At 36.1% G+C, this 22,967-nt stretch overlaps 1 protein-coding gene across 6 annotated transcripts in view; it reads left to right on the top strand.

Annotated features, from left to right (window-relative positions):
* FCHO2 (FCH and mu domain containing endocytic adaptor 2) overlaps positions 1–22,967 on the top strand; it is an 87,778-nt gene that overhangs the window by 52,240 nt on the left and 12,571 nt on the right. Inside the window, exons 12-21 of one of the 6 annotated variants that reach the window (XM_035309562.1) lie at positions 3,604–3,658; positions 6,232–6,410; positions 6,992–7,003; positions 7,431–7,455; positions 8,172–8,214; positions 8,869–8,963; positions 13,482–13,985; positions 15,616–15,719; positions 17,545–17,674; positions 22,278–22,389. In XM_035309562.1, coding sequence (XP_035165453.1) covers positions 3,604–3,658; positions 6,232–6,410; positions 6,992–7,003; positions 7,431–7,455; positions 8,172–8,214; positions 8,869–8,963; positions 13,482–13,985; positions 15,616–15,719; positions 17,545–17,674; positions 22,278–22,389 — 1,259 coding nt within the window. Of the gene's footprint in view, positions 1–3,603; positions 3,659–6,231; positions 6,411–6,988; positions 7,004–7,430; positions 7,456–8,171; positions 8,215–8,868; positions 8,964–13,481; positions 13,986–15,615; positions 15,720–17,544; positions 17,675–19,244; positions 22,390–22,967 lie in introns of those variants that run through there. The other 5 variants (XM_035309561.1, XM_035309565.1, XM_035309564.1 and 2 more) reach the window with 5 other exon arrangements.

Here is a 22,967-nt window from a genome sequence, read left to right as displayed (position 1 = left end):
TAGTGGTTTAGGCATCTTCCATTGTTTTTAGATGCCAGATTGGACAGAACAAGGAATTTGAGCCAAAGTATTGACCCAAACTCTAAAAATTAGTTTTGGCAATGGAATTTGCATTCCTTATGCTTTTCCTATAGGTAGTTTTACTTTGTTATTATGTCCTTTGTTATATTTCATTTATAAAAATAATCATCTCAGAAAGTGTGTAAAACATACTAATGTAAAGATTGAGTTATAAACTCCAAAATTATATATATATATATTCAAAACTACGTATTAATCAGTAATGTGTTGTATTACATCTGCAAGCACAAGGAAAAACTCTGTCCTTTTTTATAACAGTACGTTTAGTCACTTAACAGAACCTCCAAGAATGTGAAGCTTTCTTCCTAGGAAGTACACTTTCCAGAGACTTTCAGAGTTCAAGTCATGTCCATATAGAGCACATTTTTCCCTGGAAATATAACAAATAAAGCATTTGGGTAGGGAGCTAAACCTTCATCCCCACTCACATTCATAACTACCTCTTATGGAAAACCAAACTTTGTGAAGATCTTCTTCCTCTCTGCTGAAGTTCAAAAATGAGTTGTGTACATGGAGGTTGTGTTTTTTCTCCTCATTTCATTATGGTAGGCAAATCTGGTCTTGCCTATATTGCGTGCGTGGTATTTGAAAGACACACCATGATCTACCACCATACGTATAGTTCTGTCTTTGCAGAAGGGTGGAGAAGGCTTAGCTTGGTAAGTGTAAATGCCTTCATTAACACCAATTTTGTGAATATGTAGCTTATCCAAAGGTCTGTGTCTTCCACTGCTGCTACAAAACGTAAATTAGTAAACAACGGTCTCATGTTTCAGAAAGTAAGGAAAACTGTTCACCATGAAAATAGTATTTTGAAATTACTACTTAATTTTAAGTAAGACTGTGAAGTAACATTTTGCTTGTATATGACACGATTTGTCAGTATAAAGGTTCATTCATTCACCTATATCTGCTAATAGTTCATACAAAAATGTGAATTCAGTATCTTATTAAGGAAAACAGAAGGCATTTTAAGAACGATAAGAATTTTGTACAAGATCAACATGAATCATGGAGGAACCTGGAAATAGAAAGCCTGATGATTTCTGACTCTACTTACACTATGTAAAGTCAGAAGTTCTAAATTGTATGTATTCAAATTTCAAAATAGAAAAACAAAAAAATTACAAATAAAGTTCTTTGGAAAGTGTTAGGAAACAAAAAAAGGCAATCTAGTCCTGCAGGTATAAGAGCAAGGACTTTTACAGTTCATATGTTTGGAAGTTAAGCTGTACATTTTCCATCTGTTTTGAAAATATTAATTTAACTTATTGTCTGAATTTATGAATATAGGCTATATGCTAAAGTAACATTGCTGAGAAATAGCTGCTCCAAATATCTTCTCAAGATCGGAAATATTTAGATAAAAATATTAAGAAAGAAATTGCGTACTTTAAAAAAGTTAAGATCTTAGTGCTTTGTACAGATACCAATTTATCTTACAGATTACTCAATAAGCTAAAATAATGCAATGAAAATATCTTCTGCAAACTGAGTTTTTTTTCACAATTATAAACCAAATCAGACAGATTTGTCAGCTAAGTTGTTTGTGCTGTGTCCCCAGTAATAATATCTTTTACATATATGGCCTGGCTGGAAGAAAAATTAAATGTCGTCTATTTGAAGATTGTTGTTGTTTTTCAATTCATCTTAACCATGCATGATCCAAATCTATTGAAGATTGTCTATTATGACAACTAAATCACTTCAGAATTCAGAAGTTGTAATAGGAATATGTACCTGCCCTCTAGCTGTATGTTTTTGTTCTGTTTACTTTGATGTCAAGTTTCATTAGTGTTTTTTGGCATATAAACAAGGTCGGCCTGAGGTCAAGCGTAGCTAAGAACCCTGATTTGAGCAAGTAGAGCTAAGGTACTGGACCGTGTGATCCTACTCTTATTACATTTGGGGAGGGGGGTTACTATTTTTCTTTTTTTATTATTATTTTTTTTAATAAAATACTGGTGAAGGCAAAGTCTTACAAATTTCAAGAAACTGCATCTAGATATTCTGTATTTAAAAGTTTGTGTTTAAATATATTTTTTTTTGCTTTAGTTTGTTGTGCTGTTTAATTAGGTACTGTATTGTATCTCCTATATATGATCATATTTCTTACTCCTTTTAGCATAAAGTTTGATCTATGTTTAAATTCATTACATTTAATTCAGAAGTGTTAGATTTAGAGGGCTGTACAGAAAAGAATCTCTCAGTAAAATATGAGACATCACATTTGTGATACCCATAAAATAAATAGAAGAACAAGTATATGTTTATCTTCTTCTGTAATTCTAAGGCTATTCAGGTTGAGTATTTCTTTTAGCTTGGCTTCAAATTTTAGGTGAAGTCAAGTGGCTGCATGCTAGCCCACTGGAAGTCTCTGGTATATGTTATTTTCTTCTATCTCATGACTTATATCAGAAAGATAATGTTTTGGCCATAATATATGTTTCTTTTTCAGTCAAACTGCTTACCCGTACCTGTTTTCCAATAGAGAAAGGATAAGCTTATTGATACATTAGAATAAATCACTTTTTAATATGAATCTTGACATTATTATATTTTTATAAGAACTTTTTGTTGTTGTTGTTTTTTAATAACCTTAACTGTGGCATTTCAATTCACAAAGTCATTAGTGGTCCTTTCCTTTACTACTCTGTTTTGAATGGGGAAAGTATCCGTATATTCCTTTACATGCAATATATACCAATACAATATATATATGTGACCTTTTTTTTCACGGTTTTGAAATTTAGATTACCATATTAAAAATTACTTCTCTTGTTCCAAAGCACTTTTATGCAACAAAGTGCTTAGCTAAGCATTCTAAATGATTTTTAGCATAATTCTCTTCAATTTATGTTTAAATGCCTGCAGGAACTGAAAAACTGAAATGGTTTGAAGTTCCTGAATGATTATGAGCTTTGAAAATACAGGGCAGTGCTGAGGATGTATTCTTAATTTTCATCCATACTTTTTAACTGATGTGCATATTCTTTGCTAAAGCAGGCTTGCTGCCTTATCAAGGGGGAGAAAAGTTGCAACCTGTATACTCTGGAATGCTTTTACTCACTTACTGAAGTATTAACTATTGCTTAGTAAATGTTATGTTCCTGCACCGTCAGAGCCTCAAAGTGCTCAGCTGAAAGAATTAGAAGTAGAAACTAGGAAAATATTTGCAGCCAAAAACCTGTAGGCGTATTTAACACTCAGCAACAAAGGTAACTTGCTACTGACCTTTTTCCTAGCATACCAGTAAAACAGATGCACTTAAACTGCCATTTTTCACGGGAAATTTGGAGGTTGTTTTGTTGCACCCTGTTCTGAGGTATCTTGTCTGTCACTCTACTTCCAAATTATAGACCATAACATGAGATAACTGCAATAATTATCGGTGAATAGTGATGACTTTCATGAGCTGTCATAACCAAATTTTAATTTGTCATTGACATAAAATCCAGTCTGATATAAGAACGTTTTTTAGTTATTTGTCAATAGCACAGTTTTTTTGTTTGTTTGTTTTAGAACATTCCTGATGTAGATGATGAAGGATACAGCATTAAACCAGAAACAACACAGGATATCCTTTTTAATATTGTTGTGCCAAATTATATGATGTTGTTACAGTTCTTTGAAGAGGGCAAGTACTGATTAAAGTTTTAAGTAAAGGAATACGTCATTCAAGCTTACGTTGCAACTTTGTATTCTTATGCTCATAGCTTCTGCAAACTGTACAAAATTTTGTCTAGCCTAGATTTTGTGTGTATAAATGTTAAAATTTAGATCAGACATCATAGGAACTGTAAAAGGATGTTCTTTGTCTAACAGTAAACAAAACAAAACAATAACAGAAAGCCTGAACAAAAGCTTTAAGGTGACCACGAAGATCTTTAAAACCTTTCAGAGAGTTTGTAAAGTAGAACTCTTTTTAAGCATAATGAACAGTTACCTGTTCTATATCCACACCCTTCCCACATTTTTATAACACCATCAGAAAGGTTGGGAGGTCCAAGAGTCTAGAAATAGAATTTCTTTTTCTTTATTAAGGCATTCCACCACATGCTCTTTCTAATTGGTGCTTCCAGCTTTTTTTGTATTTTAGTAATTGTTTCAATATGTAGAATACATTTTCACTATGAGTAATTTTTTATGGAGACTCATGATTTTCTCTGCTCTTCCTCTGAAGGAAAATATATTTTTCTTCTTCCATTCTCCTATCAGAAACAGGCAGGCTCTATTCAGGAGCTGGGATCTGGCTTGCTATAGATCTAAGCAAGCCTACTATGTTAGCAATATCATTAATTTTTGGAAATGAATTCACTGATTTTTTTGAGGACTAGAGATAAAAGGTAAATTTACACTTTAGATTTGTCTTAGTGACAATTTTTAACAAGTTGAAAGCACCTTAAAGTGAACCAGTTCATCACAGTTTCTGTTTTCATCATCTGTGCAGAATATGCTTCTGTTGACCCCAGGGAAGATTCCTGTACTGTTGAAAACAATCATGTTATCTCTCATTTAGAAGACTGGTATAAAAGTGACAGACTTACCCAGTTCTGTGGTGGGCTTTATTTCATGTTTTACATATATTTATGAAATGGAGTGAGTAACATCCATTCTTTGTAAAATATTCACCCAGACATCTTTTTCTCCGTTATCCCTTTTGTCATGAAAAAATGGAAAAGGCCATACATCTAGTGACAAAGTTCAGTGATTTGCAATCCCTTCAGCTTCAGAAGCTTTTGACAAGATTCAGGAAATCATCAGTTCCTTTCTTCTTTTCCTCCCACTAGCATCTAAGAGTGGATATTTATTCTGCTGAAGGGAACTCTTAAGGTGATTTGTTGGAGGATGTTAATTTACCATAATGGCAGTCTATCTTAGTAAGGCCAATCTTAAGTGTTGGAAGAACACTCATCCTAAAAATTACTGGCTGACCTTTCAGTTCACGTCATTCAGATCTAAATAATCTTTGCCAGTAACCATTTAATAGACCTGCTTGCAACAGCCTGATTCGTAGTAAATGAGTCATAAAACTCAGTAACGTTACAGGCAAGACAATTTTGTGAAATGAAAAATGGCTTGTCTTAAAATTTTCTTTTCCAGATGCGATCCATTTTTGAGGACGGATAGCCTGTGAGATGGAGACATTTGAATTTTTCTTCACTAGATCTCAGGGATTCTTTGATTTTAATTGGATTTGTAATGCATTTATGGTTCAGGGTTTTTATCTTTGTCAAAGAATACTTTCAAGAGATTTCATTCAAATGGCTGGCATTTTTTCAAATGAAAAAAAAAAAAGAAGCAATGTATAGGGTATGTGTTCTCCGACCATGTGGTAAGAAAATTTTGAGTAGAGAAAATTTTTCACCGTGTTTCTTGTCAAAACAAATGCATCTTTTAAGACTTAGCACAGGCCTTTCAGAGTTTTTTCCCAGTGCAGTACATGTGCATAAAATTAGCATAGGCCTTTCAGAGGTTTTTCCCAGTGCAGTATATCTGTATAAAAAGAATCAAAGCTAAATTCATCTATATATTTTGCTTGTGTTGAGGGCTGAGTTGTCATTGGGATTCCTTCTTAGGAACATTGACATTGCTTTAAGTAGCTGATTCTGGTGTTCATTTACTGTGTAGCCTCCTGTGTAACTGGCATCCTTTACTGCAAAATTGTCATGCCACTCTGCAAAAATGGCAAGTTGTGGCTGCTGCTGCTTCCTTTGCTGTTATGGTTGGTAGAGGTACCATGGGCATTCTGTTGCTGTTTAAAAAGCCTAGTGTTTTCCCTTACTTGATTTTTAAGGATTTCTGCAATTCATACATTTTTCATATGTGCATTAGGATCCTTGGTGGAATCTTACATATCATTAATTTAACATACAGAGGTGTTGCCAATGTAAAATCTTTATTTTTACCCTGATGCCTTCAGATACACAGTTTTCCATTTATAGAATGTAGTAGTGCCTTTCATAACAGGGGTACTATTTTGAAGACAAGTGGGATATGAAAACTAATTTCTTCTACTCTGACTTGTGAAATCGATTCAAGATGTCTGTATATGTACACATTTAGGCAGTATTGTTTATCAGTTGTGTATGAATTTGTAATTTGTAAAGTAAGTGAATTTGTAGTACTTTCACCTTAACTGAGAAAAACATACCAAAGAGAACCACTTCTATTCATCCAGTGATTCTGACTCTGAAGACGATGAACCCAGGAGGTTCCATATAGAAATAAAACCTGTACAGCCAAATAATAGCTCTCAATATACCATGCCTTCCCTGGATGAATTAAAAGTATCTATAGGGAACATTGCCCTTTCTCCAGCAACATCCGTAAGTAATTTTGTTCTTTGTATTTTTAATGAATGGAGAAGAAAAGTGATAAGGAATCTTCACTGTAAACATGTAATGTACTGTCCAGAATTTATTCTAGGCTCAAATTTTATTATTCTTTTTTTATTATTATTATTGTGCACTAGATTATCTTTCATGCACTTTATCACAATATAATGTTAAGTAATTTTCTCGGATTTTAACTTTTCTTAAGTCTGAGAAGTGCTCAATCCCTGTCTTTCCACTTTTGCCACCACAACACATTTGAATAAATGTGGAGTTAGGTGTGCATTGCATTGCAAACTTAGTTAACTAATGAGTATATTAGATAATATACTAACCTTTAAAATTGATTCTATGATGTGGGTACGTGTAACTCTTAAAGAGCATCTTTACTGTATGTGTTCTGCCAAACCACAGAATTATCCTTTATACCAAGAGATTAAATTATAAATAAATAGTTTTCAAGTATTCTAGTGCAATAGTGGAGTAGAATTAGGATGGCTCAGATTTCAAGGATAGTAATACTACAATATTAACAGTGATTTTTCTCTTTTTTTTTCCTCATGTTTTGAAAGCAGAGACACAGTCCTGTAAGTACAGAATGGCTTTTTATTCATGTTTTCAAATGAAAATAGAGTAAGTCTACTATGTGAGGGAGTTGGGAAAATTTTAGTAATGTTTCTATTCTTATCTGTCAGACATGATGCAGCTTTCATGTAATATGAAAGCTGTGAAATTCTACTGGCCTAGCCTGAAAAGAGATTTGGTTCCCTTTGTCAGCTCTGCAATCTTCTTTCTTGCCTTTTCATACCCTGTGTGATGGGTTTGCAGTGGTTGCTCTGTCATGGCTCTTGTTCGATTATTCTGCAAGTTCCAAAATGTTCTGCCTGGCACTGAAAGTAAAATATCTCATGGAAGATGGAGTGGAAATATGAGCCCTGGGACTATTAAGTGTTTTATTTGGCAATTGTTGTAACAACAACAATAATACTAATAATATTTTTTCTTCTGTTTCAGGCACAAATGAACAGAAATTCATCCAGTAAGTGCAATATTTAACTTTTAGTCTATTTATGTTAGTTTTTCAACTTACCATGAACATAGATTTTTTATTGTTGGTACCTTTGTGATATTTCTTTTGAACTACCAGTGGTAAATTCAAAATTTCAAAACAGTAGGTCTAAATTTCAAAACAGTAGAAAACATGCGAAGATCTCCTCAGTTTCTATGTACTTAGTTGTTCCATGTTCTGGGAATCAGATGAGGTTGTCTGTGACATTGCTGAGGAACAAGTCCAGGAGCAAAGGGAAATGACTTTCATGCAAGTTCTTAAAACCCTTCCACCATCTCTAGTTAGGTGTGATCCATAGATCCACAAACCCACTAAGTACTGTCTTTCGGAGAGAAAGTATATCCTCTAGGTTTTGTGCGTGTGTGTGTGTGTGTTTTTTTCCAGTAACTAAAGAGGACAGATTTGCTGAAGAATAAAATTGATGTAAACAGAATAATATAAGGATGAAATTTCAAGTGATCAATACTTTCTCCCAAAATGTAGTAGTAGTAGTTCTTTCAGAAGGTATTTCCGGGGCATCTGAATTTTTATTATCAGAAATAATGCATCTTCTGTCCATTTAAACTTTATCGATTATAAAGTTTGAACTGCAATGATAAGCATTTACTACTTTTGTGTAATAAAGCTGAAAGATTTTTACTTTAGTATATCACAGCTTTGGTTATACTACTCTGTTCTTTGCTTAGGTGAAGAGTTAACCAAATCAAAACTTTCTGCTCCAACTAATGAGTAAGTTCAACTTTTATATTATGTCAAGTGAAGTTTGGGGGGAATTTGTTCTTATTTTGATCCAATACTCAGAAACTCATTGGAAACATTGACTGCTGTTTTAAGCATCTCTGGTGTGGTAAGAGTTAGGGACTGATCATGTCATGATTCCTGTTCACTTGTTTTTGCCCTCCTAATACAGTTGCTTTGTTGTGATGTCTCAATTGATATTTAAAATTACATAATTACTAAAATTACATAATTACTAAATACTGTTTTTTTTTTTATTAAAAACTCGTATTTTATCTGCTGAGGTTAGTTTTCATTTAAGAGAGTTTAAGATTACAAGCCCCAGATTTAGACAGGTACATATATAACGTTGTTCATATGGTGTTCACATATAGGTGTTTGCTAAAACATTTTCTTACTGAAAATGAGGATAAGTACTAACATAATGATATATGCCCAAACACAGACTTGCACCAAGGTGATAAAGGTATCAGTTCAGATAGTTTACTTATGTGTGAGTTCCTTAACTACAATTTGTAAGTACTTTTTTATTTTTAGATGCAAGGTCTAACTAATATAGAAGATGAACTATCAAAGTTGTAATTTGATTTTTTTAATAAGTATATATGCCTTTTGTTTATATTCCAATTGTAACTCTTACTGTAGAAAGGGGAACAGTGACCTTCTGGCATGGGATCCACTCTTCAGCAGTTCTCTTGAATCATCCTCTTCAGCTTCCTTGGCATCCTCATCTTCCTCAGGTAAGATACTTTATAGTAGAAAATGTTTTCTGCATATTCTTCAGGGTGTTCTGTTGTTGCTTTTTTAGTCATTCCAAGTGAATGTGCATATATATTGAAATGAAATGTTTTAAGTAATACACAACAATAATACAATACATTTCAGGCTAGGGAGCAAATGGGAAGAGAGAACACAAGAAACCTTAAGAAAATTCCCTCTTGCTTTTGTTTTTAATCTCCTTTTCTCCCTTTCCAAAAAATGATCGTCTATTCTGGTGGAATAACGTAATCTACTTTTTCAGCTGGTAGGGTTGGGAAATTAAATGGAGGTTGTTGAACAACTGTGAGACAAGCTGAGCTTGCACTGTGAATAGGGATGCGTTGCTTCTTTCCAGGGAAGCCTGCTGAGCTGTGTAGTACAAAGCCAATATAGAACTTTGCAGTAATGAACCTGTTTTCTGTAGTAAACCATGATTCTGTTAGGAGATGTGTGGGCAGAATCCAGGGGGAGTGGGAGAAAAATGGCAGGACTAAGACTGAAATGAGGGGGAAGTTTGTGACACCACCTGAGAGCAGGTGAATTCTATATATATGAATGAAATATGCTGAAAATAAGTTGTGTTTTCTCAAAGCTTTTTTTTTTTTTTTTTTTTTTTTTGTAGCATGTTATTGCTTTGGTCTGGTGTTGAAGTCTGTAAAGGAAGGCAGAGGATATTTAGTTTGTTCTGCTAGTGGTTGTTAGTGTCCAGGTCTGGGGTCCCCATCACAGGAAGGATTTTGATCTACAGAAGTGGGCCCAGAGGAGGGCTAAGAAGCTGATCTGAGGGCTGGAGCACCTCTCCTATGAAGAAAGACTGAGAGAGCTGGGGGTGTTCAGCCTGAGTAAGAGAAGGCTCCAGGGAGACTTCATTGCACCTTTTCAATACTTACAGGGGGCTTGTAAAAAAAGATGGAGAACAACTTTGTGCTTAGGCAGGACACAGGACAAGGGGGAAAGTTTTTAAAGCAACTTAAAGAGGGGAGATTTAGATAAGAGGTTAGGAAGAAATTCTGCACTTTGAGGATGGTGAGGCACTGGAACAGATTGCCCAGAGAAGCTGTGGAACCCCATCCCTGGGGGTGTTCAAGGCCAGGTTGGACAAGGCCCTGGGCAGCTTGATCTAGCAGATGGTATCCCTGCCCATACTCCGTCCCTGACTCCTACTTCAGTCATAGGAGCTGTCCCACTACCATCCCAGCAAGTTCATAGCCCTACAACTGCACACAGATTTCTAACTCATTGTGTATATTCCTCATACCGTGTTCATTAGTGTACATGCACTTCAGAGAGGTGTCCCAGCATGTGGAGTTTCTAAAACGGGTTTGAGCAATCTGCCTGTAATGGTGCCTTGTAGGCATTTCCTTGCTTACATGCAAGTGATGGAGATGACCCTTCTTAAGCCCCATTTTGTTGATTTTTGTTACATGTTCCAGTCACATGACTGCATGGTATTTGCTCAGCAACCATGTTTGAATCCCTCACAGGACTGCTGGTTACTCTTTTAAGTCCCTCATCATCCTTATGAGGCCAGCCATCCTATTGGTAAAACTGTCTTTGTGCCACGTAGTGAGGCGTGGATCCAATCTCTCCAAGCAGATGCTGATCTGTAAGCAAGGTACCATGGTCACAGAACCCGCAACACTGTCACCAGCACTGGTTCTGCTCTTGACGTGTCCTTTAATGCCCTTCTGACACCTATTCCCCTCACCAGCAGGATTGAGTGGAATACCACATGGGTCCCCATGCCTTTGACTACTGCCTTCAGACCTCTGTAGTTGTTTTTGATACTGTCCATATTTCACCCAGCAGTATAATTTATGTGCCACATGGAAGAACTGCAGGGGATAGTAGACAGTGGATTGAACCATCTTCAGCAGTTCCTCCACTGTATCCCAGATCCAGGCCTCCAGCAGGCAGCAAACCTCTCTTGTTGATATCTCAGGTCAACAGATGTGTGCCTTTGTCACTTGTAGCAGGGAGTCAGTCACCCGTTATAGTGACTTACCATTTCTTCCAGGTGTTCTTCCATGGTGTAGGATTAGGTGGACCATGTTCACTGCTTTAACGTCCATCTGGCTTCTCTTTAACTGCAAGGGCAGTGAACCTCCTCTGTAGCTCTAAGCCCTTGGAAGGGGCAAGAGCCTTCCTGTTGGTGCCAGAAGTCACCCGCTTTCATCCTTCCCCTTCTCTAGAGGTTGTGCTTACTTTAATAGTGGGGGTGGACACTGCCTGCTTCTCTACTGTGGTTGGGGTCTGAGGCTCTTCAAGCTGTTGTGTCTCAGAGGAGATCTATCTCCCTTTCATATTCTCACATGCTGCACAGCCTGCTCATTCCCTCCTGTATCTCCTCCACTTGGTGGCATAGCTCCTCCAGGACAGCACTGCAGCTGTCCTGTAGGACAGGGAATAATCATCTGTCCTGGCATCAGAGAGAGGCCATAGGCACTGCCTGCAGTATGGGACTTGGAGGGCCACATTCACCATCTGAAGCTCTGTCCGCAATCATGTATTTATTGCTACCTATGAGTAGAGGGTACAGCAAGTTACGACTGACAGAACTGGAGAGAGCAGCCTCTGGCTGATGAGCAATGACAGATCATTGGAATCAGTAGCTGGACTTCAGGAGGAATCATCTGCACCTGGCCTTCTACATGAAAGTGGCCTATGCACAGAGCCTTGTGTTTGATTGAAATTGTTGGAATATGCTCATGGGTATAAGTCAATTTTAGATATGAAAATCTATTTTAGATATGAGAAATATCTAAATATCTACATATTTTGCCTTTGCATATTTTATCTGATGAATAAAGGATTATTGTTCTAGGAATTAAGTATGATATTTACATTAGTGAAATGATCCATTCAGTTAAGTGGCAAGTGAGCGTGCTAAAGTGTTATCAAATTAGTAGTACATTTGGGAAAATTTTTACTTAATTGCAGTAGTTCATATTGTTATTTAAATCAAATTAGCTTCTGATGTTCATTTACCTGCATCTTAGTTCTGAAGACCTCAAAAAATACATACTTTGATCTATTTTGAAACCTACGGAAATCAGTGTTATCTTCATCTTGAATGTTAATAAGATAAGCTTATAAGACAAGATGCTTAAAGCTTTTGAAAATCTCAGTCCAAAACTTAAATTACTCAAGCATATAATTATTTACTTATTTTGTATGCAGAATATGTAAATATAATCTCGCAGGTCCCATGGATACTTTTTTGCTGTTAAAACATTTCATTAGATACTGTTTAGTAACTCTGTTAATCATTAAACACCTAAACTACTGTGGTATTTGAGCAGGCATTGGTTTATGCAGAATAGAGGTAAACTTTGGTCATCCGTGAATAGTCCTGCTTTATTAGATGTTTAAACTAACTTTGTTATCTTGAACAAATCAAAACAGACATTTTTAGTGAGCTGTTGATGCTGTAAAAATGCTTTTTGTTTACCTTCCCCATTTTCATAAACAGGTATTTTTAAAATAGCATTTCCACATTGCTTTTGTGTAGGATTTGTAGTAGTATTTCAAAGTCTTTGAATGATATATAAAATATCTGTTAGAAAGGGAAAGCTGTGTTAGGTTTCTGTTTATTTGGGCTTAGGGAATGTACTTGTACAGAAAGATAGCTATAGTGACTTACACTTCTGACTTGAACTTTTAAATGTGTTGCTCTCTTTAATTCTCTATGCCAGTCTGCTGTTGCTCCTAGCTTTGCCAATCTGCAAGATGTTGAGAGTTGACTAACCTTGCATTTGCTGCTTCTGTTGTCATCTACTGCAACAGGCAACAGCCAAGTGCAGGGCATACTTGTGGGAAACTCCCATTTTCCAGCACCCCAAAGACTCTGGGATGAGAGAGAAAATAAACTGAGGCAGGTGATGCCTCATGCGTACAGTCACTCACTAGAATACAAACAGAAAAATATTAAACAGGATCTCATGACTTCATCGTCTTCATTCGTTTACTGAGCAGCCATTTGTGTTAGGCCTTTCCATTACAAGCATGGAGGGTTTAGAAGGAACATAGAAGGATAGGTTTGATTAAATAACTTTGAAAGAAATACCGTAGAGAGGAAATAAAAATGGATTAGTACATCAAAAATAAAAGAAAAAATCAAGAGGAAGTTAAACCATGATCAGGAAGAAGTCAGAGGAGTAAGCAGTCATAAGAATAAAGGCCTTAAGAGGAGAAAAACACCATCAATTCTTATTGGCCTACTTAACAAATGGAAAGTGACCTGGCTGAAAGTATGAACAAAGTACCTATGTTATGTGGCTGGTTTTTTGTTGTTGTTGTTGGTTTTTCCTTTAATTGTAAGTAGTGGGATTTTTAACCTAGTAGAACAGTTTGTTTTTTGTTTTTCTTCATGCTAGCTAGTAATCATCATGCAACGCTTATTGAATACACCTTTTAAGTCTGGATTTATATTGAGATTTATATTGCAATTTTTATCATTTCAGTGTTGCCTCTAGTTTCAATTCTTCCTTTTCCTTCAGCTACTCTAAGAGAGCACAATAGGAATTGCTCTTCATCTACCAATGATTTGCCTGGGTGTAGAGTATCTCAGTCTTTGCTTGGACACCAGACAGATTCTGGGTCTAGAAGCCCATCCTCACCAGACTCTACCATTAGCACTTTGTGCAAATCTGGTGTTACAGAAGCACCATCAGGGAGTACTTTATCCTCTGTTTCATGGTCTCTGAGTCAGTGGATTTCCTTTGCTGATGAACTTCTTACAAGTAGAGACACAAACACAGACAAGAAGGAGCCCCCAGTATTGCCATTCACAACTGAAAATGCCTGCCTTGCCTCTTCTGCTTTGCTTGGGAATTCTTCCAACAGCTGTGCTTCTGAGGATCAAAGTGACCTTTCAAATAATGCTATATGCCATGAACAATTATTCATTGAAGAAACTGGCACTGCTGCTGAAATTCCTTCCACATCATCTTCAGCACTACTGGAATATAGTTTAGTGTCTCCTTGTGTTCATACAAATAAGGGTATGGCAAGCATGCATTGTGTACTGCTCTTTGCTAATAACTGACTCCAAAAAGTAAGCTTGGGACTGATTTTTCATTTCATTATTCTTGCTCACCTGATGTTAAATTAACTTTGTCTTCTTAACCTAGAATGTACTAAACAAACTGCTTGTTAGCACCAACTTCCTCGAAAGTCAGGACATCAACATAAATGTTCAGCTTGACATAAGAAGAAAAAACTGAATTATTCAATTAAAGGCATTGCTTTTTCTTAACTACATGAACCTTAGCTTTTCTAGAAATATGAATGTACTTACCTGTGATATCTGAGAGCAGTGAAGTCTCAAAGATTAGATGATTGAATTTGCAAAAACAATTCCATTCTTAAGCAGATGCATTCTGAACCAGCTTTGTATATAATTTCAGATTAAATAAAGTTAAATACAACGGAATAAGAACAGTACTTTTTTAACACCCATGATTTTGAAGGGTGGATGATACCATGGTAATGCTACGTATTAAGAGGGCAGTGGGAAAAAGCATTTGGGCAGGTGTGCCATGTTTCACTGAATACCTTTGATTCTGCAGCAGACTACTCAGTGTTCAGCATTCACTGCCTTCCTTGGGCACAGCAAGAATTTTAAAGGAATTACTGATATTTCAGAATTGAATTTTTTTGGGGACTTTTCAGTTTGCAACTTCTAAGGTGGATGTGGTCAGTATTAGCCTAATTTCTTCCAAGTCAGCAATGAAACTCCCTTACTTCAGTGATGGCAGAGTTATACTGAATGCCTGAGAAAATTCCATGCTTAAAGTTGCATTTCATGTGACATTGACTTAATTATTTAAGAAAGAACCATCCAGAATAATTTGAGGGAGATGAAGTACTGGAAATGTAACTATGTATAAGGGTTTCATTCTGTTTTGACGTTAATTTTGGATGTGGCATACTCACTGGATGGCATTTAACATTTATTTTGAAATGCAGTGCTATTCAGAAAAGTGACTATGTAAAAGTGGCATCTTTGTACTGCTGCCAGCATCTGTTAGTTGTGTCTGTTAGAATTAGAAGGACGTGGGGGCAGTATTTTTAATCACTTTTTAGTTCTGACAGGTCAGCTAAGAGATCATAAGGAGTTACTGTGTTCTTGCAAACAACAGAGTAATTTACTGAATTATATTTGTTGCACTGGCATTTACATATTGGAGTCAATATGATTTCAAAGGGCATAATTTTAAGCAAACAGTTGCCCCATTGTCAGCCAGGACCAAATACGAATTTCCACTGAATTTTCCATTTATGGTGAGGCATGAAAGATTGTCCTGTTTTCTGAATCCATAGAGATTATACTCAAAAAGGAGCTCAGGGAAAACCATCTTTTTGCCTATAAACCTCCAAGAATAGTTGATATAAAGTCATTTGAGAGCAATGAGAAAGCCCATGATGCCATTTTTAGAGTCACTTTTCAGGGTATCATATAGTCCTATTTTAAAAGCATTTTTGATTAGTGGTCAATCTTACAAAATGTAACTTGTAAAATAGGGACTTTGAATAGAAGCATAACTTACATTTATTTTATTCAAGTGAGTACATATTTATGTTCTGTGTGACCTTTCTAATATTGATATCCTTAAATTTGCTTTCTTTCAGCAAGACCCACAACTCCTCTTTCTGTAGGCACCATTGTACCCCCACCAAGGCCTGCCTCAAGACCAAAGTTGCCTACAGGGAAACTTAGTGGAATTAATGAAATAGTATGTATTGATTTTTTTTAAAATTCTCTTTTATAACTCAATGTCAGACATACCATTAATTTACACTGTTACAGTGGAGTTACTTTCCAGCCAGTGCTCAAGGAATCACATACTCAGATTTTCACTATTGCCAAATAGGCATGGAAGTTGTTTGTGGTAAACATACTACTATAATAAAAATAATTCTTAATTGAATTAGAAAAGTCTAAAACACAATTTTTGCATCAGCCAATTGTTTTTAAGTGAATAAATAAAAAGTTTGAAAATGCAAAGATGTTTGTGAGATTAAGGTATTCAAAATGTGAAACTCTAGCAAAGTCATTAGTAAAGCTCCATTGATTTAGGAATATCACCAAAGCTTTGGGGAATGGGTGGCATTAAGTAGATCATTATCAGTTGTGTGTTGACACAAGTAGCCATTCTGTGACTTCACCCTGCCCTTGGTGCTGTTTGGTGGTGAAGGGAGGTGGCAGATTGCAGCTGCTGCCCATCAGGATAGTGAGAGGTCATCTCTGCTCACTGTCTGCAGTGCAGGTCCATCTACCAATAAAGACTTTAGCAAAGAATGCAAGTACTCAGGCAGCATATCAAACCAAGCCATGCTTAATCGTTTCTATGAATATTATAATTATTTGGGTTTTGTTTGACTTAGTGACTTGAAAGAATGTGACTGTGGTAATATCCCCTTCCTGTCTTTCAAAATAGCAAGATACATTCACCCTCTCCTCATTATAGACAAAATTCTGGTCCTACATTTTCACAAAACAGAAACATTTTTAACTATTTTGCTATTCTGTAATATTGTACGATCTATTTTGAGTTTGTTTTCTCATTCCAATATAAAATTGTAGTAATTGCTCTTAGACAAGGAATCTGCTCTTCTTATCATCCAAATGGAAGTGAATTTAGCTGGTAGTGTTCTGTTATAAAGTGAGATTCTGCTTAAAGTTACATTCATTTTACACTGTTGTTTTAGAAATCAGCTATTATCTCTGTACAAGTGGAAGACTGAGTTGTCTCCATTATATGTCAGGTACTTTTACAATTCCCATGGTCTGTATAAAAGTCATATACTCACTGACAAGAGTGACAGAACTGATAGAAGGTCCAACTTCAAAATTGAATCAAATTGTTCAGGGACGTGCCAACCTGTGAAAGTTGCCAAGGAGGGAGGTCTCACAACCTCTTTGGGCAAGCTGTCCCAGCTTACAAGAAAGAACTTTATCCCATACGTTCAACTGAAGTTCCTTTGCTATAGCTCTTTGCACATCTGAGAAGAATGTGACACCTTTTAGCTGGTAAAAGATTGCTAGTAGATCCCTCCTTAGGCTTCTTTCCTCCAGGCTTGGGCAAACTCAGGCCCTTCAGCTCGTACTCTACCTTATGTTCCCCAGACCCGAGCTATTTTAGTTGCCTTATGCTGGACTTGCTTCCAGTTTGTTAGTAGCTCTCCTTTAGCTGTGGAAATCTGCATTTGGTGCACACATGCACAGGGCTGTAGGCTTAAATTCTGCTGCTGTAATACAGTTCAGCTATTAACAGGCTGCTACACAATCAAATATATTAGACTTCACTACCCAGGGAAAAGAATAGTATCAATAGTCTATGAAATAGTGGAGTTGATTTCCAAGGAAAATATGTGTTCTCTGATTTACACTGAAAACTAGGATAGATAAAGTATTAAAAGAAATAAGAAATGCTTTGAAATGTATTGGGGAAGATACATTCTCCAACTGGGGAAATAGAAAAACTCTTCCATTTACAGTATTTTTTATTTTTAAAATCACTTTGTCTATTTAATACTCCTGTGAACTCTTGTGTTCAGCCTAGGCCATTCAGCCCTCCACTGACCTCTAACTCAAGTCCACCACCTGCAGCTCCCTTGGCACGTGCTGAGAGCATCTCCTCAATATCCTCTTCTGCTTCCCTCAGTGCAGCAAACACACCTACAGTTGGTAAGTTAAATTAACCGTATTAACTAGTAGTGGTATAATTCTACCACTGTTTCACCTCTTAGGAAAACCATTCCTTGGAGTTAATTGTTCCACATGTAAGTCTAGTGCAGGTATTTCAAACATCTTTTGAAGTACCTGCTACTAAATGATACTAAGACAGGACAGTGTTCTGTCCTGCCAGGAGAGTGGATTTGATTAGATTAGACCATTGATGCAGTTATGGCATGTTCTTTAGTGAAATACTTTTCAAAGTTAAAATATTCAGAAAATTCATATTTGGTGTGGTTGTATATGCGTTCATCAAGCACAATGTGTTATTGTGCACTTGTTTGGAATATGTTATTCTAGAGGTACAGAAATACTTCAGGATACTAATAAATTTGAATGAATATAAATGTTCAAAACAGTTATTTTATGTTATTTTTATTTTGTTTGTTATTCTCTAATTGTAGTTTAAAAAAAGAAACATGCATCTTCTCCTTCAAATTACTCTAGTATTTTAACTGAGCAGAACTAGTTGGTAAAAACAAAAGAACAATCAAAAAAAAGTCAAATTGGTCTCTGTGTGCTGCCACAAGTTTCAGATTTTCTCATGTTTTTAAAGCAAAGTCCTCAATTTTTATATTTGGTTTTAACAAATAGTAAGGAGACTTCTGAGGTGTTTCATTTGCTTTTTTGTTGTTTTTTAAAGACGTTCTAACCTGTTTTGTTAGCAGAAGCATAATATTTCATTTCTGAACACTGTTACCACTTTAGTTCAAAGTGAAATTAGACTCTGAGTTAACACTCAGTTGTCTGTGAATGGTACTGATGCTAAGGATTTCTCAGCCAGGCTCAGCATTTCAGGAGAGCATCTGCACAGCTTCTAGAGGGGAGTTCCACATGGAAAGCAGTGCAGCTGTTTCCTCACTGTGCAAGATGTAGGCTAGTAAGGTCTGATCGGCTTTAGCTGCTGTGGTGGTGGCACAGTTCAGTGTCTACCATTTTCCCAAATGCCGAGAATCATCATAGAAAGATAACTGATATTTTGATTGTCAAAGTCCATCCAGGCTCACTTCCTCAGGCCTCAGCACTGGTCCCAGGGAACCAGAAGTTGGTGGCAGCAGCATCAATAGCTCCAGCTCTCTGTGTATGCGTGTGTGTGTGAGGAAGAAGGTAAGGAAGTGTGTGCTGCCACAGAGATTTGACATGGTTGTTAACCTGGCCTACCAAAAATGTACAGGGCCAGTTCACTGCACTGTGTGTATGAATTAAATAGATCTGGAGAGATGGGAAGGGCAGTGCAGATGGCAGAATGACTTTGGGGCATGAGGATACTCTGCACTACTGTCTATAGTCTTTTGGCTTTTGCACAATCTAGTGTTTTCCTCACCCCATTTGTTCTGAATAATCGAGAGCTGACTCTTGTCTTGTTCCATGTGAACTTGTAGGTGTGCTTAATTGTACATTTCTTTTATGCGTTAGCTTTATTTTCATTTGGAAATAATTTATAGATATATTAAATTATCACATATTTTTGCTTGAAATATTTTGTTTTCTTGCAATGTCTTGTTTCATTTAAATGTAATAGAGGATGATCTTTTGATTGGAACACTTCATCCAATAGAAAGGCTTTGTGACGCACCACCAGGTATTGTATTAGAAGCAGACTTAAATGTTAACTAATCATTCTAATGCACTGCACCTAATAAAATTGTATTTCTTTTGGAACAAGTTTCTCCAGCTATTTCTGGTGTCTGGCAGACACAAATAGCTTGAAAGTGCAACTTCTTAATGTGTTATATATTACCAAAATGATCAAAACTTTATTTAACCACTTCTTTGCAGCATAGTCTTCTATCCATTTCTCCAAACATGCTGACATCTGGTCTCACTTCTTTAGTTTTGCTTTACTGCTTTTATTCAAAAAAAGGGAATACATTTTTACTCTGACGGTCCTTATTCTCGTAAGACAAGTAGGTAAAAACATTTATATATATTCATATAATACAAAGCTTTGAAGACACTGATTAAAGACAGTCTTTTATAAAATAAAAAAAATATATGTATTTTCACCCAAACAGCTTAGCCGATGTTAAAATCACCTGAGTCTTTATTCCTGAATTGAACTGAAACGCTCTGGTCAAATTTATTTATTTGGCCTTTTTATGACCAATGATACGAGCTTTTATTCAGCAGTTTGCCACCTTCTTCAATAGTGTCAATGTCACTGTGTGTCAGCACAGCTGAGGTGCTGTTAATGGTGATCAGGACATCAAGGCCAGCTATGCAGGTACTGCAGAACATCCTGCAGCTGGACCCTTGGGCTGTGCTGCAGTCTGAGATGCAGCAAGTCCACCTTGGCACAGCTCTATGGCTTCCTGCCCCTCTGAAAGGGTGCAGCAGACATGGAATGCCGTGAAGCAGCATAGTGGTGCATTGTATTGTTAGGCTTGTATTTCCAGCTGCAAAGCAACAAAACAATCACATCTAGTGTTTGGTTAGACAGTTTTATATGTTTTGCTTCATTGTTTTTAAGGAGAATGCTTAGATTTCATGAATCATAAGGGGTGATAAAGGTTGAGAGCTGTGGAAATAAGTAGTAGTCCCTAAGACACACCTCAGAGAACTGCTTATACATACATACATTTGCTTTGGTATTACTGGAAAAATGTAAAATAGCCTTATTGTTACTAATAATTTTCCCTGTTTGGTGAAGAAATCAATGTTTGTCTTTTGCTGATAGGAATATAATTTATATATTCGCATTACTCTTGATCTTAAAATATCACTGTAAAGATATCTGCAACACTTTCATAAATAAAAGATTTAGATACAATTTATAAATCTGTAGACAATCTGACGTAATATGACATAAAAACCTCTTATGGGTTCTGCAGTTGTTTGTTGTTCCTGTAAGTGCATATTTTGACTTAGGTGGAGAATACTTACGGAGTTCAATATTTTGTCAGACAGAATTTTGTGAATGGGTATGTTGGTTGTTAACACAGAGTTTTAATGCCTATTATATTTTTTGAAGTCATTATTTCTGCATTCCTAAGACTACTGAAAATCACAGCTTTTATTGCTAGCTTCCATGGAGAGAAACACAACACTGGAAACATGACCTGTGTACTCTAAAAGAACAAATAAAAATGATCTACTGTTTATATTAAAAAAAAAAAAAAAAAAAAAAGGCATCATAACATTTCTTTCATTGAAGTATCTTTTGTTTTTGAACACTTGTGACTAGAGCAGTACTATGCATCTAAGAGGGCCTAAAGTCTGCACTAATACCTTTTCATAGCACTGAGAAATACTCTGAACGTTTTCATACCTTAGGCAAGAAAAGAAATCATGATGGAGGGCAACGTATGAAAGTAGCAGAATTAGACCAACTCTCCTGTCTTTTACTGTTCTGTTAATACTTCTTTCTCTTATCTCTGTGTTTAAGCATAAAATCACATAGTAGACCTTCTGTGAAGAACAAGGTCTCAAATTCCTTTTTATTTGTGAAAGAGCCCAGAAGGCACAGCTGCTATTTTAAAGTAAATAGGAGATCAGTTTGCCATTAGCAATGTTATACAGAAGCATTTTGTTTCTGCTTCACGGTATGAAAATCAAGTTTCTCATTTTGCTTATGACATGAGAAAGACTGTGCCTCCTTTATGATAGATATATTATGTGATAGAAACCATTTCAGCAGTGGTACCAAAAATCAGTAAGATGCGCTCTACTATGCAGCTGCAGTTATAAAAAAAAATGAAAATTCCATTGTTGTGGTTTATATTACGTAGCTGGCTGCACATTGGAAAAGACTGATAAAAGTAATATCCCATGACAGCCAGTTTTTTCAGTTGTACAGAATTTAAAAAGTCGTAGCATGAAGTCTGAGTTGATCTTTGTAGGTTTGCATTTTAACTCTGTTGTGTATGCACAAGCACTTATGAAGGCTGATGCAAGCCTGATAATTATTTTTCTTGTGAACTGCGGTGTATTTCCAAGTACCTCCGAGGTAGTCCCAGAACCCTAACTACAAAAACAATAGAAAACATAGCAAAATATTTCTCCAGCAATTTCTGCTTGGAAATTTAATGTTTGTTGGCTGAAGTTGTTAAAAGAACATTCAACAGTTATGCAGAGTAATATAAATGTATATGCATTTAAATTCATACATGCTGTAGCTGAATTCTTTGCATTTCCCTGACCATTTTGTCATACCTTTTTCCATGCAACAAGCATACAGTAGGGTTTGTTTTTTGTTGTTGTTTCTTTTAAGTATTGTAGTTAATGTCCAATGTCCTTTGAATCTGTTGACTTTGGTGTTACCATTAGCCATTTTAATGCAACATTCCTCTAGCTCATATGTATTTCCTTGTGTCTGTCCATTTTTACAGTATGTCATATTGATAGTCCTGTTTTCTTAGGCTGCTAAGCAGTGTTTTGGTGGTGTGTTTGTACTGTACTTGTTTATATTTTTCTAATATCTGTTCAAGTACCACTTCAGGCCCTACTGTGACCTTAATGGTAGTAATGTCTTGTGAAAATGACAGATACAGTCAACCATTCTGAAATCTATTGCTAAGCTTTTATAAATTAAACCTATACACTGTATGTATTCTAGGTGTTTCACGTGGTCCCAGCCCTGTCAGCCTTGGAAACCAGGACACCTTGCCTGTTGCAGTAGCCCTTACTGAATCTGTTAACGCCTACTTTAAAGGAGCAGATCCCACAAAGTTAGTTAAATAGTGAATTGTTTTGAATGTAATAAGTTACAATTAAAAAAAAAAAATGTTTATACTTGTAATATTTTGGGGAAAAGGGATGTGCATTGGAAGGGGGTTTCACAGGGTTTTTTTTCCCCAAGTGTGACAACAGTGGCTCTTTGTGGCTCTCTGTTGTCCTGCATCCTGCTACGAGCTCATATATTCCTGCTTTACAAAAATATGTTCAGTGAAAACATTGAAAATGAGAAAGGTTTTTTTATCATAGTCAGCTAGGTGCTACAAGTAAATTTGGGCAGCTCTATAAAGCACCTCATTCACCTTGTCATATCCCCGTCTATGCTAGTAGGCCTTGCCTAAGCATAGTTGTGCCATGTTTTCAAAGCCTGAATAATATCCACCAAGACTACTGTATGCTTAACCAGCTACACTTTTTTCTTCACTTTCATCTGACTTCCAAATTGAAAGTGATGGTACATTGTTACAGTGCCACATTACCCTCATTTAAAATTGACTTTCTGTTTTGAATTCAGCTCATCAGATTGTGCAAATACAGTGATTGCTTTAAAATCAGTAATTAAAACAACACA

Source organism: Oxyura jamaicensis, chromosome Z (genome assembly GCF_011077185.1).
Source record: "Oxyura jamaicensis isolate SHBP4307 breed ruddy duck chromosome Z, BPBGC_Ojam_1.0, whole genome shotgun sequence".
Taxonomy (NCBI): Eukaryota; Metazoa; Chordata; class Aves; order Anseriformes; family Anatidae; genus Oxyura; species Oxyura jamaicensis.
Note: the sequence above shows the minus strand (reverse complement) of the source record. Positions and strands in the feature narration are given on the sequence as shown.